We start from the raw sequence: 18,520 nt of genomic DNA, 5'->3' as shown, positions 1-18,520 counted from the left end.
GCTGAATTGCTAGATGCATAGCACGGTTTCCTAGCAAATTCATCTCATCCCCTTACTTCACTCTCACTAGTTAAATTGGTCCAACAGAGTTGACCCCTCCAAGCAGACCTAGCAGTATACTACTCCAACCAAAAGCATAATTATTACTATTTTGTTTTCTTTTTCCAAAACAAGAATGAGAAAAGACAGGCTACAAATCCATTCTAGTTTCAGCAAAGTATGCTTACGAAGGTTTTATACTTGTACAACCCATGACATCCAATCTTTTTTTAATATCCTTTTGATATCCACTTGCAACACATAAAAGTATCCTTATCCTTAATTCCTATAAGACTTATAAAGTGTTACAACAAATATAGTTAAAATTAGATACAGGATTGTAAGATCTCACATGCCACAATGAATGAATTTGTACGTTTTCGTCATTGGTGTGATCAAGATCAATTTTTTTTATGCAAGATCGCCGGTGTGATCAATTTTAAAGTAAGATAGTAAAAAGAAATGTTATGGACTTTCTTTTTGGTTTGAATGTGTGTATAAATATATACGGAGTATCATTTTTCCCTTTGATAGAATCTCATATATTAGGCTAGTGATCCGAATTTTATGATCTTTCACAAACCGACTGATCCTACTTAAGATCATATGCATGACTACATTGGTTACAACAATAGTCACCAATCGAGACTAAGAGACTAAAAGCATGTAATTTGACATGAATAACTTACTTTACCAAGATATTATCCAATTTAAATTTTATATAAACTACGAATTTGTCCTTAGTTAAAAGATGGGCCAGTGGGTTAGTTAAAGTAGGGTTTATAAGCTATACTCTTAGCCTTGATTCTTTTAAAAAAATGACTTGTATGTAACCAATCCAAAAGTAGAATTTTGGCACATCAAAATAATACTGAAAGATTACGTACATGAAATGAAGGAATTATTGAAGGGAGGGCGTGATTGAAAACCCGTGAAAATGCTTCCTGGATTTTCTAATGCTGAGAAAAGGACAAGTCTAGAAAATAACAAAAGAAAGAGACGAATGAAGTACACACACCAAAAACAAATGGATTAAAATATTCACGAGAAAGATAGAAACAAATGCCCTGTCCTCTTAGTCTCAAAACCTCTTTGCACTCCACATTGTTTTGTTTACTACTATAAACAAAACCTCTCTCCCTTACCCTCTCTTCTGTGCCTTCCCATTTCTCAACCCTTCTTTTTCACTTCACACAGAAAGCCACTTCATTTCTCTGTGGTCACCAATGGAAGTTAATACAACTACCACTGTACCTTCAGGGCCACCTATAGTTTCTACAAAGAACCATACTTTCATACACCATTATCATCACTTACATTCAGGAAAAAATTACCATGGCCATGCTGGCCATTTTCCCTTCAAAACCATTCTCATAATCGTCACAATGGTTGCCTTAATTATGCTCTTATTTACCATTTTTATGGTTGTTTGCTTAATCCGTCGCCAAAAATCTTCAAGCAAAAATGGGATTTATAAAGAGGATTGTGAGAGTAGAGTTCTTCATGACACAAGTAGCAGACACATAGCTTCAACAATCTTGTCCTTTGATTCTAGCCCAGGTAATTAATTATACATCTTATTATCAATTAACTGCAACCAATTTCTTAATTGGCCAAACAGATATTATTATCATATCATGTATACAAGTTTATGAGTTTCTAGTTACATGTGATCAGGGAGATAGTCACAAGAGTTTTTCTTTTACATTACAGTATAGAATACCATTAGTCATTAAATTCAGTAACCAATTTTTTATTTCAACAAGTTTTTGTAGTTGAAAGTAAATTTTTTTCCCAGTACATTTAGAAGGGTTGAGGATTGTGAAACTAATAAATAATAGCTGGGACATTGATTTCAGATGTTAAAGGTGGGTGTCTTTATGGGGGAAATTTGAGCAGGACACCAACCACACCTAAATTTAAAGGAGTGCAAGTTTTCACGTATAGGGAGCTAGAAGCTGCTACGGGTGGATTCAATGAAGCAAATGTGATTGGTAATGGAGGAGTTAATGGTTTGATGTATAAAGGAGTCTTAACTGATGGAACTTTAGCAGCAATTAAGTTGCTGCACATTGAGGGTAAGCAAGCAGAGCGTGGCTTCAAAATAGAGGTCAGTGAGATATATTGTGTTTTCTGTACGCAATGATTTAATATTTACTTGTTTGTTACTTGCTCTCTCTTAATGTCTTCTTTTTCTGTTAACTCTGAGTTTGTACAGAGAATATGTTTGTGTCTTTTTTGTCTTTTATCAATCTGAAACTTCTATTTGTTGCTAAAGAAAATAGAAAACAAATGCAAGGGGTAACCAAGAGTTTATTTTAATGTGAGGATTGACTTATGCAACCTATCTTAGGTTATGGTAACACAGTTTGACTCGAGCTATGTATTTGTTGGGGATGTACATATATTATTCTAATGTTATCATAAGAATTAGACAGTAACATTAAATCAAAATTATGATAACTTATTTCAAGAACTTCAAAATAAAATAACAGAATTCTCTGGCGTTTAGTAATCATGATTGGGACCATTAGAGTTGGAATGAAAATCCTTTTAATAAAATTAAAATATAGCACATGGGCGTGAAGACTAAATGACATTTATGGCAGGTCGATCTTTTAAGCCAATTGCGTTCTCCTTATTTGGTGGAGTTACTTGGCTATTGTGCTGATCAACACCACAGGTTATTGATTTTTGAATACATGCCAAATGGTACACTCCAAAACCATCTTCACTCAACCAATGATAAAACTCAACCATTGGATTGGTGGGCCCGGATGAGGATAGCCCTTGATTGTGCTAGGGCCTTGGAGTTCTTGCATGAACATGCTGTATCACCCGTGATCCACAGAGACTTCAAGACTTATAATGTTTTACTGGATCAAAACTTTCGTGCAAAGGTGTCAGATTTTGGATTGGCTAAGATGGGATCAGAGAAGAGAAATGGCCAGGTTTCTACCCGTGTGTTGGGGACCACAGGATATTTGGCACCAGAGTGAGTACCCTATTACATCTATCTTTACCCACTCCCACTTCATAACGTGCAATGTAAAACAAAGAACTCATGCACATGGTCACACCCCAGTCCCTATCAAGCAGGCTGTTATTTTTTAAATACTAGCTAGCTAGACAGTTCGGATTGCCTGCCAACGGTAATTCTCCAACATTCACACAGTCAAACTCATCGACGGTCGTTGAATTGAGATAAGACGATTTGGATTTCAAACAATAATTGATATATTGACTATGTGAATGTGAAGGAATACCAGCTGCAGGTAATCTGAATTTATAGCAGGTGTTCTTTTATAATGTCACAAAGAACCCTAGTAATAATTTTTATTGCATAAATTTAATCCGTCTGTGTAATTTGGATATAATAATGTAGGTACGCCTCCACGGGTAAGCTTACTACAAAGTCGGATGTTTACAGCTACGGTGTAGTTCTTCTGGAACTGCTGACAGGACGTGTACCGGTTGATATTAAGCGGCCCACTGGAGAACATGTTCTTGTCTCTTGGGTTAGAAAACTGTACTCTGCAATTATTCATGACCAGTTTGTTTATAATCAAAGGGGAAAAAAACAGTGTTCCTTAAGTATCTAATTGAGCTTGTAATAATGTAATATTTCATTTCGTGACATACAAATTTTGTTATTTATCAGGCTCTTCCAAGGTTGACAAACAGAGAAAAAGTTGTGGAAATGGTTGACCCAGTTCTACACGGGCAGTACTCAAAGAAGGCTTTAGTCCAGGTTAAACTTAATTTGGCTTAGTCAACGTTGTTCTCATCATTCTGACTTAATGATTTGGACTGAATATTTTTATCTACAACTGGGTTTCACAGGTAGCTGCCATCGCAGCAATGTGCATACAACCAGAAGCTGATTACAGGCCACTAATGACAGATGTGGTACAATCATTGATACCACTTGTGAGGACACAATCTCTTTCCAGTTCACTAAGATTTCAGAAACAAATACCAATTTATTAAGTGTGCATTATCTTCAAAGTTACTATGTGTGAGAAGAGCATAAGCAGCCTAGAAATAATTGCTCTGCCTTTTGGATTAAATGGTGCTTGGACAGATATATGGTGAAAAAAATTGTAATTTCATACTTGATAAGACATCCTCATGTTGACAAATTGGATCTGCATGGTTCTGTCACCTCTACTGAAAGGAGAAGAGAGTAGAGAGGAAAAAAAGAGTAAAACAGACAACCCAAATAAGCCTAAAGGGCCAATAAGGCCAGAGGCATTTGCATTAGTTATAAACGCACTTTGTTCTATATGTTTATTTTATTTTCTGACGGAAAGACCCACTCAGTCTATCCGTTTTTTGTATTGTGTTTGGTTGTATAGATATTTTTTTGTATAATGTGTTTTAATTTAACTCACTTCTTTCAATTTTATGATATCTAAATTCTAGTTCTAATATTCATGATTTATATTTTTAAATTTTAATTTGAAAAGGAAAAAAAATGTTATTTAAGGTAAATTTGTCAAAGAAAACATTTGACCAAATTTAGTAGTTATTAGTAGTTAACTTAGTTTGGAATTCCCTTTATATAATCGTATAGATATAATAGTACAGATTGCCATATAGAATATTAATATCTTTCTTAAACTGGTTATGCTATGATAAACTAGCTAAAATATGGTACAAATTAAGAGGAATGTGAACTTTCTAAAATTTAGGAGAATATTTCTTCTGTGTTATGATGAAATTAATATCGAATCATTTAAGAGTTCCATTTCCAAATAATATTTTAATCGCACAAATCACTGCCTGACACCAAACTCAATGACATACTTCAAATCAAATTAGATAACTTTTGGTCCACGAAAAACGACCTACATCATAAAGCTTCAACTTAAAGGTTAGGAAGGTGATCAATTGAGCCCGGTTTCTTTCTATCTGGCTGAAGGTGTGCTTAAACTTTAGGCACTAGCATAAGGTGATATATGAAAATTATATGGAAAGCTACTTAATTTTTCTATGACGGTAAGTAATAACATAACATACACACAGATAGATGTAAGAAATTTAATGGAGTAATAATGCTGACCTGTTTGGACTTGTTATATTACCACTGAAGGCGGTGAATTTCCAAAAAAGCATGTAAGCACAACAGAGATCACTGCAGGTCATATCAGAGGATACTTCCATCATAAGAATATGCAAGAAAATGATATGAATCTTACCACACGAAATAAAACTCTGACAGGGAATGGTTACCTACAGTCTATTTGTAATGAAATGCCCTATATATCAATCATTATGATATTTCTTGATGCAAAGGAGAAACTACTTTTCTAATAGCATCTTGATAACATGTATAGATGTAATAACAACATGAGCAGTAGATTCCTAGGAAATAGATCATAAGGAGATACAATTTTTAAATAACTTGTTTGCTTTGTCAAATATTATGTGGTTATTACTAGTATATAGTAACCTGTGGTAAGATTATAAATTCCAGAACCCTTGATAGTCTGGTTCAGAAAATTGTCTAAAACTGATAGAAACAATCAAACAACTGAATGTTTGTGATATACAACAATGGAAACTATTATTGATGAAGCTCTTCCCCTCAACTCTGAATCAATGTGATTTTAGAATCAAGGAGACGAGGTAAACAGTATATACAGAAGATGAGAATGTCTCTCAACCCAAGAATTTTTATAGGCTCTCCGTCTCAATAACCATAAATTAAATCCAATCTTCCATATTCTTAGTGTTATATCCTGTAAGCCCCCTTTCTCTTCATTCCCGTTAAGTTAAAGCTTGTCCTAGTCAATTAAAGGTCCAGTTTTCATATTACAACCAACTAATTACCCCTTCAGTTAGTTAGTATAGTCGTTTCCCTTATCCAACTTCTCACAGAACACCATTGGCTTTAATTCATGGAGATTAACCCTCTAAATCTCACAAGAGTATCTTGTTCCAGGAATAACTATTTGACAACCATTGATAAGATCAGGGGCAATTTTACGTTTCAGCATCTGATTCTCTGACAGCAATTGGATCTTCTTTCTCCTTCGATTTTGAAGTGATGTTCCTCTTTCCAGCTCTCTCAGATAATTTGGCAAAGGCTTCGGAAAGGGCAGATTTGACAGTAAGTCCAGGTTCTTTCTTGCTACGTTTGCTTGCATTGTCTACATCCTTCTGTTTGTCTTCAATAGAAGAGGAAGCCTCAGCATTGTTCCTAAAAGATGCATCTGGACTAGCTGGCTTATTCAGGACAGAAGTCTCTGGAATGGCTTGCCGGCTGGACTCCACACGCTTGAACGGTTCATGGAAAGTGTCAAACAAGCGCTTGACCTGTTAACAGGAAGCATGCATAATATTCAGCGGTTTTTTGGTCTATATCAATGGGCTGTTGCACCAAATTAGGCAACATTCTCAAAAATATAACTATGAATCTTGTCCTATTTCACTTTCGCCATGTATAATATACCTTGCGCTCTCCTATGCCAGGGCAACGAGCTAGATCTTCCATAGATGCACCCATTATGTTAGATAGAGACTGAAAGGACAAGAATCCAGCTTGATCAAAATCTTGTGCAAAGAAATCAATCAATGAATGTACGTGAGCTAAAAAAACAAAATTCATACCCCAAAGTTGGTACCAAGAGTAACTACATCAGTCTTGTTGACATGCCGAACTGTTGTTAGGGAATGTGTTAGCTACAGTTGAGAGTAAAATAGCATCAGTGCCTTAGATGATTATACTTACAAACAAGGTTGTTAAAATCAAGTTTTAACTCATAAAATCATCATCCGATTTTACATTTATAGGTATAGATTTCAACTTAAATCACTAGTAAAAATCAAATGCAAGTAAAATCACAGTTGAACCAGATTTTACTCTAGTTAATCCATAGTAAACACTAACACTAAGAAATCAGATAGAATCAAAAACAACTTTACCCTATTTTATTCAAGTTTACCTGATTTGGAAGAAATTAACTCTTTCTATTGGAAAGTTTTAACTTTTAACAACTTTAGAAACTAATGTAATTCTTGTTTTTTGGGTATTTTTATGATTTAAATCATTAGATGAGGTAATTTATGTAGTTTGATAGAATTTTATGAACATGACACTTTATTATGTGATTTGATATATTTTTCCTTTACAATTAAGTTGAAATATTGATGCATTTGTAGTATAATATAAATATATCAGTCATGCATATAGTAACTTTAATATGAAGTAAACTCATACAAGTTTATGAGTCGATTCCACTTAGGTAAAACGAGTTGATTTAATAACTCAAGTTGGACAACCTTGCTTTCAAATTAATCAATTTAACAATTGCAACTTTATTATTTTTCTAAAAGTACCAAAAGCCATAGTAAACTAAAGTGTGGGGTAAATAAAACACAAGTATACCCGTGATAGATAGTCTGAATCCAATTGGCCTTGAATAATATCTGCAGGTTTGTTTTCGTAGACTTTTATGGTCTCTAAGTAACGGCCACATTCCTCTAGGCTGTAACAAAAATAGAATGGAATGATGCAAAATCAACTAGACAGGTAAAAGGAATCTTGCCTGATGCTACTGAAGACAAAAACTCACACCTATGCAGCAGTAATTCCAAGCTACTTAAAAAAGTTTTAGTTATATGCTAAAAAACAGAAGTACTAGAAGAAACCACAATAAGCTTTTCTTCTCCTTCGTACTTTCAAAATGTACATAGTAAGTTAAAAGACTAAAACATACATATGCATATTAACATTTTTCAGTATGTCGTAACCAAAAAAAAAATCATCTTAAACAAAAGATTTGATTTGTGGTCATATAGTACTTTCAAATAGAAATTAAGTAAGAAGTTCATTAGAGTAATAGAAGATAATAGCAGCACTCTCATGCTCCTACAAGTTAAGGAAAAAATGCAAACAAACAGTTAAAGGGAGTGTCAATGAGTCAATCACACCTCCACCCACATAAGAGGGTGCAATCATGAAGCATAGCTGTTTTTGTAACTTCAAGTAGAGGCTTCACTACATCCTCCTATAATCAATAGTAAGAAAACAAAGAAAATGCCACGTATGTCATTTGTATAATATAATTGCTATAATTAAATTACAAATTCCTAAATAATAGATCATAGGAAGATAAAAACTAAAATAGATAGTTTAGAAATTTGAGTACATAGCAGGGTGCCTAACCACATCAACATGGCATAAAACTACACGAAGCTTGAAATTTTTCTGCAACTCCCGTATTCTGTAATATAAATAATCTGGATGAAGCAGATGATACCGAAGACTGCATCAAAATCATCCACTTTTGTTAGGTTGATGCAAAAAAAAAACTGTATTAAACCCATCTAGTAGAGCAAAGACATCTTAGATATCCAACTAACTAACTACCCACAAACAGAAGGCAGGTAATGTAGAAAACAAGAAGTTCTACAATACTTATGATACACCATAAAATTCCACGTAAGTTCGTAACGTAGTTGATTCCCTTAATATGAATATAAGTATGCAACTGTGAGATATCAGATCATTTACTTATGCCACATATACACCGCAGTAATGGAGGCAGGGCATGCACCAGAATATCCGCCCATTACTGGCAATTTGATAAGAAGCCTGTGTGGCGCACAGAGAACAGAAAGGGATGTTTTTTCTATTGTATTCCATTCTTTTAATTTAAGTAAGACCAAAATGTATTCTTCCTTGTTAACCTTTTATCCTGTTCTATTCTACTACTAATGTGTATTGAACATAGATAATAGCATATACATGTCCTGTTTTTTCTTAACTTATATGTCTATGAAATGCTATGAAAAATTCAAGCAGCCCAATATTTTTGTCAACCACATCTAAACTAAGGATACACGCTTAAAGAACAGAAAGAATTTCACGTAAACAAATTATGTCTCTGCAGAAACTATCAAGAAATGGAGCTAGATATTCAAAGTTTTTATTTGTCATATCATAAATGACAGTAACAAACCAGTGTTGTCAATCGCATGTCGCAGAACAATAAAATAACAGTTTGCTAATTCTGCTACGCTGCAGCACTAGAGTGCAACTATAACCGCTATTTGAGAACACTATAACAAACAAATTCTCTGGTATCCAGTATAGTACCATACAACTCTAACTTCACCAGAAAAACAAACAAGTTACAGCAACAGGAATTAGATTTGTAGAAAGAAAAAATTAATAACCTGAGATAGAGGGCACATGAGGTTTGGCTAAGCAAGAAATCACAAACAACATCCGCAAAAGTCCATCTAACATTCCTAATATATTTGAGCAACGGATTTCCCTTCTGAAAAATTTAAAAAAAAAACAACTTTCAGACAAATTTGGTACATCAGATAAACCCTAATAAATTTGAATTTTACCCTAAATTTATGCATAAGAATTTAGAAGCATAACCACATATTATATCAATCTGACCTGTCTGTTGCTCACAAGAATTGCATTGCGATTTTGAGTAGGTTGAGAGTTTGGTATTTTTGATGAAGCTACAGGAGCAGTAGTAGTTGCAGATGATGGTGGCGGTGTTGAAGATGAAGCATTCGATTGAACAGTTTCCCTAATCAAAGTTTGAATAATGCGAAAAGGATAAGAATGTGATAAAGAGCAGTGTATTAGAAGAAGAAAAAATGAGAAGTGCGAGTACTTTGGAAGTGAAGGTGGTGGAGAGTAGAACTCTGAGGATTTGACGAACGCAAAGGCTTGGGAAAAAGTTTGAGAGGGAACGAAGAGAGAGGGTGGAGTTGATCTGGATTGAGAACTTTCAACCACTTCTTGATAGGACGGGATTCTTATGACTACGGAACTCTTCTTGTTTGTCTCGTTGTTTTGCGCTTCTCCCTCGTTCTCCATCTTTCTATTCGCGCGAACACAAACTGGTTGATGAAATTACACACCGGGATGCTGGGGTTGTTTCTTGCGGGTGAATGGTACAAGTGTGAAATGGGCTTGCTATGGCCTTTCTGATGCTTTTTGGGCCAAGGCTATATTTGAATATCATAAAATTATCGAGTGGGATGAAATGGAGTATAATGGAACAGAACAGAATGAAGTGGAGCGGAAATGAATGTCTCATCTATTGTTTGAAAATTTTAGAATAGAATAAGGCAAGTTGTTCATTCCGTCCAAATTGAACGGGAAGAAATATGGTGGTAAGTGATGCAATGAAATGGAATCCATATTACTTTATTCCGCTCCGCTCCATCGAATTTTAAATTATCCAAACAATGGAATATAATTACACTCCATCTCATTTCGCCATGTTCCATCGAATTTTAAATGATCCAAACAATGGAATATAATTACATTCCATCTCATTTCGCTACGCTCCATCTGATTCCATCAATCCAAACAAAGTCTAAAAGGAGAAAATTTAGTGAACTATTTAGGGAATTTCTTATCTCATGGTGGAAAAAAACCCTATAAAGAACCGAAAATGTCCATCAGATTTCGGAGATACATCTTCGGATGCACCATGCACCACTTTATGACGCACTAAATGAGTGTCACCCCAGATTAAAACAAAAAATGATTCTGGAGATGCATCTCCGAGTATTTTCAACAAATATATTGATATTTGAGCAACTCAGTGAATATTCCTGAGATGCATCCACAGAAGTTTGGGGTGGAATTTTGAAATTTCTATCACCTTTGCATGTCAGATATTTTGGAAAATGCATCTCCGAAATAAATTAATAAAACACTCACTTGCATGATCACAAGCTGATACTTATTTTCCACTCCAAACCCTTTCCAAAAATCCTTCCATTACCAATCCACATTTTTACTCCAAATCTTCATTCTTGTGTTTCGTCACATCAAATGGAGCAAAAGAAATTGGAATTACATGTAAAGATCATTTATTTCAAGCCTCATTACTCACGTTAAACTTGTTTTTTAGCTGAAAAACGTTTGTTTAATCCGGAGATACATCTCCAAATTCTGTATGATCTCTTCCGGAGATGCATCTTCGTAGACTCTTTGTTCTCATTTTCCAACCATGTTTGTAGAATTAGCAGTTTTTGAGTTTTTTATGGTAACTTTTTTCATTAGATATGGTGCACCCAGATGTTTTACCCAAACATATTGTGTCTTCGGATGCAAAAGATGTTGTTGTGAAGGAGGTAGATGTTGGCAACCAATTTAAAAACGAGTCAGAGTTTGAATTTCATGATCACATGGTTCAATGGCGTAAAGTGTGGTTGCACAATTGTGAAAACTTATGGTCTCCCGTGTGTTTGTCTTATACCAAAAAAAGGTGAAACTTTGTAGCCCGTTAAGAATGGATAAAGTTTGCAATCACTAGAAAAGGCTTAGGTTTGATGATGATGGTGTGATGAAATACGGTAAATCAAATATCTCTATCTTGACCGAATGGGAAGTGATACAAGAGATATTTTTTAAAGGCGGTGACAATATTAAACTCCACATCAAATAACAATTGAGGAAGATTGTTTATCCGAAAACTACTGACTTGAAACCACCATTTGAACTGGTAAAAATAAATGGTGCTTCAAAGAAGGTCGAGCCTACATTTAGTAACAATTCAACGATGCAGTCTCCTTCATATTTTGAACATGTTGACAAAGTTTTTTCGGACTCACCAACTCCAAAATCTCAAAAAAAATGTTTTTGAAGGAGCTCGCATTAACAAACCACCTCCTTCACCCCTCCATCAAAATTTTCACTCATTGACGAGATGCCGATTTTTATGTCCAAATACATCAAATGAATCATCAATGTTGAGGTTGACGGTAATTTAGGTTATCGAGATGTTTCAGCTTTACTCAGTAAAGGAGAAGATAATCACACACTTGTACGCCATCAACTTATCCATGAGTTGATGACCCATACAGAATCATACACACGGCTTTACTGAAAGAAAGAAAATTTTGATATAATTTATGATTCTCTTGTTCCTTGCATTAGTGGACCGACACCAGAGAAAAAATGGATTTGCTTCCCTGAAATGGGTCATCTCATGGCAAATGCGTATGATATAGTGTGTATTGATCTTACAAGATATGGTTTTTTCGAGAAAAAAATTCTATTACGCACCTTCCCCGCCTCAAAATCTAAAATATTGTATTATGTGTATTGAGTAGGGGTGACAAACGGACATGTCCGCCCCGTTTAGACCTTTCCTGCAAAAACCCGCAAAAAATGGGACGAGGCGGGGCGGTCATAGTTAAGGACACATGCTTAAAACCTATGCTCGCCCCGCAAAAAAAAAAGTGAGGGTGGGGCGGGAAAAACCCGTGAACGTTGCAACTTTTAAGCCTAAAATGCAAAAATGTATATAAATGTGTGTGCCTAAAAAAGCCCGCGAAGAAAACGAGGTGAGAAGGGGTGGACATATTATAGGGCGAGGACATAAACCCTTAGTCCGTCTGCACTAAATTGCGGGCAAAACGGGCATATACAACGGGCCCGACCCATTTTTCCACCCCTAGTATTGGGTGACTTTCAAAATCACAACACTTTGCTCAAGTTTATTTGAAATCAGGATGCCTTATACCACTTACATCAGTGGAGTGGATGGCTCATTCAACAACAAAAGTCGAGACTTGGTCAGACCAATTTGTGGAAAGGATGCAAGAGTTCATCGTATTGAGAAACATTGAAAGAGAATCAAATGAACAAACGTCAAAGGGGTACCATCCATACTTATAGGTCTAGCGAGTGACAAATCTTTCTATTCATTTTAGTTTTTTGTCATCAATTAAGTGTATGTAATTGTGTATTAATATTAATGAAATGTAATAGATATAATTCAAAGATTTTAATACATTTTGATATTTGCCAAAAAAATTATTCATTTGCCAAACAAAATACATGGGTTTTGTTTTCTGCCTGGTTTAGGAGAGGTTCCAGAGATGTATCTCCGGTATAAGATAATAGGATGATATCATAAATGTATCTCTGAAACTAACATTGATACATGATAGAATTTTTAAGGTCCATATTTGTCTACAACTTCTATAAATTTATGCTCTTGTTTTTTATTTCATACAAACAGAAAATATCGCAAATGTCACAAATAAGCATCATCTGCTATGTCTCAAATATCTCCTTCTCCAGTGCGATACTCGGGTGAAAGTTTAAGATCAATGAGTATACCTCTTTTACAGATCTACAATATAAAGTGCATAATCTCCTATATTACGAAGATAATCGATAAATTATGAAGCTCGAGTACCGTTCACCGTCAATTAACAGTGAAGGCAATATTGAGTTCAACCATTATGAGCTCAATAAGGATGCAGATGTAAGGGATATATAGAATACATTTTTCCGTTTCGAAACAAAAGTTTCGATAAAGTTTGAAGCAACGATTTCAAGATCGGTCGAATATATTATGAAGATATTAGAGCACCCACCTGGATATTGAAATGCAATGTTTGATTTTATGTTAACATCGTCTATGTAATGTTGATTTTATGTTATAAATGGTCATTTTAGTTTGTCAAGATACAACTTTCTTGTTTTCTGCTTCTATTTCTGTTTCACTATGCTACAGAGATGCATCTACGGACATATTTCGAAGATGCATCTCCAGATATAAAAAAGCCACGTTTCTAGGGCGTGACTTAGATTGGCCTAGGATATGTTTGGGGTGCGACGGAGATGCATCTCCAGAATCTGGGGGAATTTTAATATTTTTTACGCGATTTCCTAGTAATATATATGGTGCATTAAGAAATCTTTGTTGCTTAAGTCAACTAAGGATTACTTCCTCACTCTTGTGAAAAACCAAAATATTCATAGAATTCAAAAATGAATTTATGTATGCATCTTAATCACACACAAACCATCCGTTTTTGAATCATGCCCCATTTATTTGATTAAATTTAATTCGAAAATGTATCTCAGTATGCCTTATGAAAGTGCATTTTCGAAACCTACTGGACTAGAAACAAATGCAAAAAAGAAGATAAATTAACATTGATAGCATAAAATACAAAACATTATAAAGATAATTGTTAACATAAATTGAATATTACATAGATAACTGCTAACATAAATTGAACATTACATTTCAACATCTTTATAATATCTTCGATCAATCTCGCAATCGTCACATCTAACTCGATCAGATCTTTTATTTTGTAACGGGTAAATTTATTCCACATAACCCTTAACATGCATTTGTCTTCAGCTCAAAGTTGCTAAATTGAATCCTTCATCCGTTGTCAATCGAGAGTGAATGGTACTCGAGCTCACAATTATTTGATTGTATGAGTATTGTAGGAAATTCTCCGGTAAGAATTTTAGATATACAAGGGGGTGTATTCATTGAACTTAAATTTAATTGAGGGTTTCATGCAGTTGAAGTAGACATATACGACATGACAAATGATGTTCATTCTGGTGTAATGTGACTTGGTAAAAATATGAAATGAGAAATTCATATTTATATAAGTTCTAGGCTAATATGGACCTTAAAATTTTTATCATGTGCCGGGGAAAATTCTGGAAATGCATTTATTGATAAACCCTGTTTCATTGTGTTAAACTTATGAAATTATGGTGTATCTGGAAATGCATTTCTGAAGAAACCTTTATTCGCTTTTTCAAAAAATATTTGGGGTGCATCCATAAATGAATTTCTGGAACTACCCAACACATAATTTGTGTCAGAAACAAAACTTGTTTTTGAATGGAAAATGGGGAAATATTTTGAAAAGTGTAACATGTATTTAAATCTTTAAAAATGTATATATTTGACAACATTAATGCTAAGACAATATTACATACAAAACATGTCTAATCACATAATACATCCTTGAATAAAAACTAAAATAAATCGAAACATCTTTCACCGTTTAAATTTACATTTACGGATGGTTGCGCCTTTGGCTTTTGTTTATTTGTTAAATTAGAAATAAATTGATAAGGTGAGTCAGAAGATGCATCTTCATACTAAATTTTAGAAGAAGAAAATTGGATGGGACTCAGTTGGGACGTATTTTAGTGAGTCTCAAGATGCGTTTGGAAATACATTTTCGAAATCAGAGGGACATTTTTGGATTTTCATTGGGGGTTTCCACCATTTAGGATGGGATAAGCAATTTCCAAAATTTAACTTTGTAACCCTCAAATAAACTATCCAAAATACCATTTATTATGACTTACTTATACATTATGGAAAAGAAAATCTCTATAATCTAGATTTTAAAATCATGACATATTAAATGCATAACAAGCTCTCTATATAACACACCAAAGTAATTGTTAAAGAATGTGAATTTTAGAATCTAGATTAATAAGTTACGAAGATTGAATTCTAGATGACCGTCAACATACCATGCATATACTCAATCTCAGAACCATGCAAACACACATTAAAAAAAATATGGATTTCAATGTGTGAAATTCCTACTGAGATTGGAATCCAGATGCTTTTGTTTAAGTATTTGCGCCCATACATTTCCCTCTCCCTCCCCTTTTCGTTACAGTAAATAGAGTTTGTAAGCATACTCGTGTTCCAGCATTTTCAAGTTTTCTCAAAACTTCTACTCCATTGCATTCAAGCTTAGTACATCTCCAAAGTTCTCTCTACTACATTATAGTCAATCTAAGATCAAACAGAGCAAACATTTGGTATGTTACTCATTTCCTTACCCTTTTTTATTTGACATGCATTAATTACCTAAATAGTTTATAGGTATGATACATTGGGTTAAATGCAATAGATATGTCATATATGTTTGTCTTAAACTACCTTGCTTTGAAATTTTGAATCTTTGTTTCTTAAGGTTCATATGATTTGTTTCTGATTCATTTGTATTAGTTTTGTCCGGTTCAGATTTTGAAATTCAGACTCTTACTCTTTTATGTGTATTTTGTTTTAAGGTTACAATTTTAATGACAATAATTTTGGTGCATATTTATTTACTTAATTCTTTTGGAAATGAGATGATATATTTATATTTTTCTGATTTTTTTCTAACTCTCGTTTAGTTTATTTTGACATGGATTGTGGTTAATAGAAACTGACCCCTTACAACAACATTTTAGGTATAGGTGTGGAATTTCGAGATTGATTGATATTTGCGTGTTGCACGATCATGGGGAAGAATGGGGTTTCAAAATAATTTTTTTAGTAGTTTATAAATTAATTGCATAATATTTTAAGTTAGTTATTTATGTTCCTTCGATTGAGTTAGAAATGCGGTGATTTTCTTCTTATGAATTTAAATTGTCATCGAGTTTGGTAAATTTCAAAACCTTTTATTTTGTTCAAACAAGTATTTTTAATAAATTTTGAGTCATGTCTTGGATGAAAATCCGAGATGTTACAATTGAGCTGACCAAATAAGAAAAATATATGTTGTTCACATGATTATTTGCATATGGCTTCAAAGAAATCCATCATTGGACTGAAAATATTATCTGAAATGGAATCATCCAGAGTGTCATACGATAGAATATGATTCAAAAGTTCGGATCCTGAAAAAAAACCCAATGAATTAAGAAGTAGGCAACTTGTAACTAAAATAAGAGTTCAATTGGATGACCAAATAGAGTTTTCAAGATTCATGCGAGAATTCAACAATAAAGGTTGGAGAAGATACAGTGATTTAAAGAGCTTCATAGGTAAGAGGGAGAGTAATTCCTTTTGACATAGATGTTATTCATGATTATCTTAAAGATGCTTGTGAATTACCTCAAGGAGGATTGGATGTTTTTTCATGGGAGGTTCATGGAAATAACTGGAACTATGATAGAATAGTCGTTGATATTTGTATTGGGATTGAATTTTATGAAATAGGTTAGTAAGGTAAACCTATCTAGTTCAAAAAATTATAACCTCACTACAGAAGCCCAAATTTGGTTAATTTTCCTCTTACACGATGTCATCCCTAAGCTGAATACCTCTTTCGTAAGCTTACAAACGGAACAACTCATCTGATTCATTCTAACCCAATAGGAAATAGATGTGGCAAAAATAATTTCTAACAAAATATGGGCAATTGTGCATTCTATCTCGGAACCTCCTCTTACTTTTCTAAGATTGATTACAAGGTTGTGTAAAGTATATGAACCTGACTAGTATCATTATCGCATAGATAGTCCAATTGGTTATGTTCGTCGTAACTACATGAAAATATAATATAGGGGCAACAATCGTAGAATACCAACTCAAACACCTCACCAAAACCAACAGAAATCGATTAGTTTGGAATATGTCAATAGGAACTTGCAAACTTATTTTACTCATGAATAGAATATAAATGATGTATACCATAGAGGCTTGCTTTAACTATAACAATCCATGACTAATTTGGAGATAAGAATCCAAGTTCCAGAATCCCTATTGAGTCACATGCAATTCCAACAATAATTTGAACATGAACTTCATTGTCTTACAATAGTCCATTGTATAGGGTGCGCCACAATGTCACCGCACCTTATCACCCCCAAAATAGTGGGAAAGTTGAGGGATCTAATAGAGAGATAAAACCTATTCTATAAAAGATGGTCTCCCTCTCTAGGAAAGACCAGTCCTTTAAACTTGACGATGCAGTTTGGCCATACCTGACTGCCTACAAAACTCCCATAAGTATGACCCCTTTTAGACTAGTTTATGCGAAATCTTGTCACTTGCCTGTTGAGTTAGAGTATAGAGCTTATTGGACCATTAAATCCCTCAACTTAGACTACCGGGCAACATGAGTGAAAAGAAAGTTACAAGTTAGTGAGTTGGAAGAGATACGACTTGATGCGTACGAGAACGTAAAGTTGTACAGAGAGAGAACTAAGAGATGGCGCGATAAAAGGATTATAAATCGGGAATTCAAAGAAGGAGACCTAGTATTATTGTTTAACTCAAGACTTAAGATTTTTCCCGGAAAACTCTGGTCACGGTGGTCTGAACCCTTTGTCGTGAAAAGGGTAACACCATACGGAGAAATAAAAGTTTGAAATGAGCCCACATGACCACTTACTGTGATTAGGCAAAGGCTGAAACATTATGCCTCTGGGTATGCTGTAGACCAAGGGACGTGTTTGATCTTGAAGGAACCACCATGAGTGCTTGGGCTCATGAACCGTCAAGCTAAAATGATGTTAAATAAAGCAACCCTTGTTTCTTTATTTTTTACGCTTTTTGTTTGTGTTATTTCTTTTTAGAAAGAATCTTGATAGCTTAACTCATGTTGCAATTCCCATTGTGAGTTCACCCCCTCTTGCTTGCGCTAAAACATTGAGGACAATGTTTGGTTCAAGTTTGGGGGTACTTCTTTATTTTCTTGCACCTTTCTTTATTTTTCTTGCACTTTTATTTCTTTCATTTTTATGTTCATATTTATTTCTTGTTTTTTTCTATTTCTAGTTGGTTTTTGCAATAAGACCATATTTTCGTAGCTTTTCCTAAATCTAGGATATTACAATTTTTTTAAATGACAAGCTTCGGTTGTGGGGAAAATGGGAAAGTATATATAGTTTGAGGGAAGATAGACTAGGACTATGGACATT

At 34.2% G+C, this 18,520-nt stretch overlaps 2 protein-coding genes across 4 annotated transcripts; one reads left to right on the top strand and one right to left on the bottom strand.

The window, feature by feature from the left end:
• The first annotated feature begins 817 nt into the window (after positions 1 to 817).
• On the top strand, positions 818 to 4,432 carry LOC127091584 (probable serine/threonine-protein kinase PBL7). Its single transcript, XM_051030270.1, has 6 exons — positions 818 to 1,599; positions 1,899 to 2,149; positions 2,649 to 3,034; positions 3,425 to 3,557; positions 3,701 to 3,790; positions 3,883 to 4,432. Exons 1-6 carry the CDS (start codon positions 1,266 to 1,268, stop codon positions 4,027 to 4,029), a joined length of 1,341 nt encoding a protein of 446 aa, XP_050886227.1. The 5' UTR covers positions 818 to 1,265; the 3' UTR covers positions 4,030 to 4,432.
• Positions 4,433 to 5,414: 982 nt separating this feature from the next.
• LOC127091585 (DNA excision repair protein ERCC-1) lies at positions 5,415 to 9,996 on the bottom strand. Of its 3 annotated transcripts, XM_051030271.1 has the most exons (9): positions 9,687 to 9,994; positions 9,461 to 9,599; positions 9,226 to 9,329; positions 8,213 to 8,312; positions 7,978 to 8,054; positions 7,433 to 7,532; positions 6,655 to 6,726; positions 6,497 to 6,565; positions 5,415 to 6,360 (listed from the first exon to the last, which is right to left on the bottom strand). In XM_051030271.1, exons 1-9 carry the CDS (start codon positions 9,890 to 9,892, stop codon positions 6,028 to 6,030), a joined length of 1,200 nt encoding a protein of 399 aa, XP_050886228.1. In that variant the 5' UTR covers positions 9,893 to 9,994; the 3' UTR covers positions 5,415 to 6,027. The 3 variants fall into 3 exon arrangements, with proteins under 3 accessions (XP_050886228.1, XP_050886231.1, XP_050886229.1); XM_051030274.1 differs by lacking the exon at positions 7,978 to 8,054 and having other exon boundaries at positions 6,655 to 6,704; positions 9,687 to 9,996; XM_051030272.1 differs by lacking the exon at positions 7,978 to 8,054 and having other exon boundaries at positions 8,196 to 8,312.
• Positions 9,997 to 18,520: the final 8,524 nt, after the last annotated feature.

The sequence above is a fragment of the Lathyrus oleraceus genome, chromosome 6 (genome assembly GCF_024323335.1).
Source record: "Lathyrus oleraceus cultivar Zhongwan6 chromosome 6, CAAS_Psat_ZW6_1.0, whole genome shotgun sequence".
NCBI lineage: Eukaryota > Viridiplantae > Streptophyta > Magnoliopsida > Fabales > Fabaceae > Lathyrus > Lathyrus oleraceus.
The sequence above is the reverse complement of the archived record's forward strand: the minus strand, read 5'-3'. Positions and strand labels throughout refer to the sequence as shown.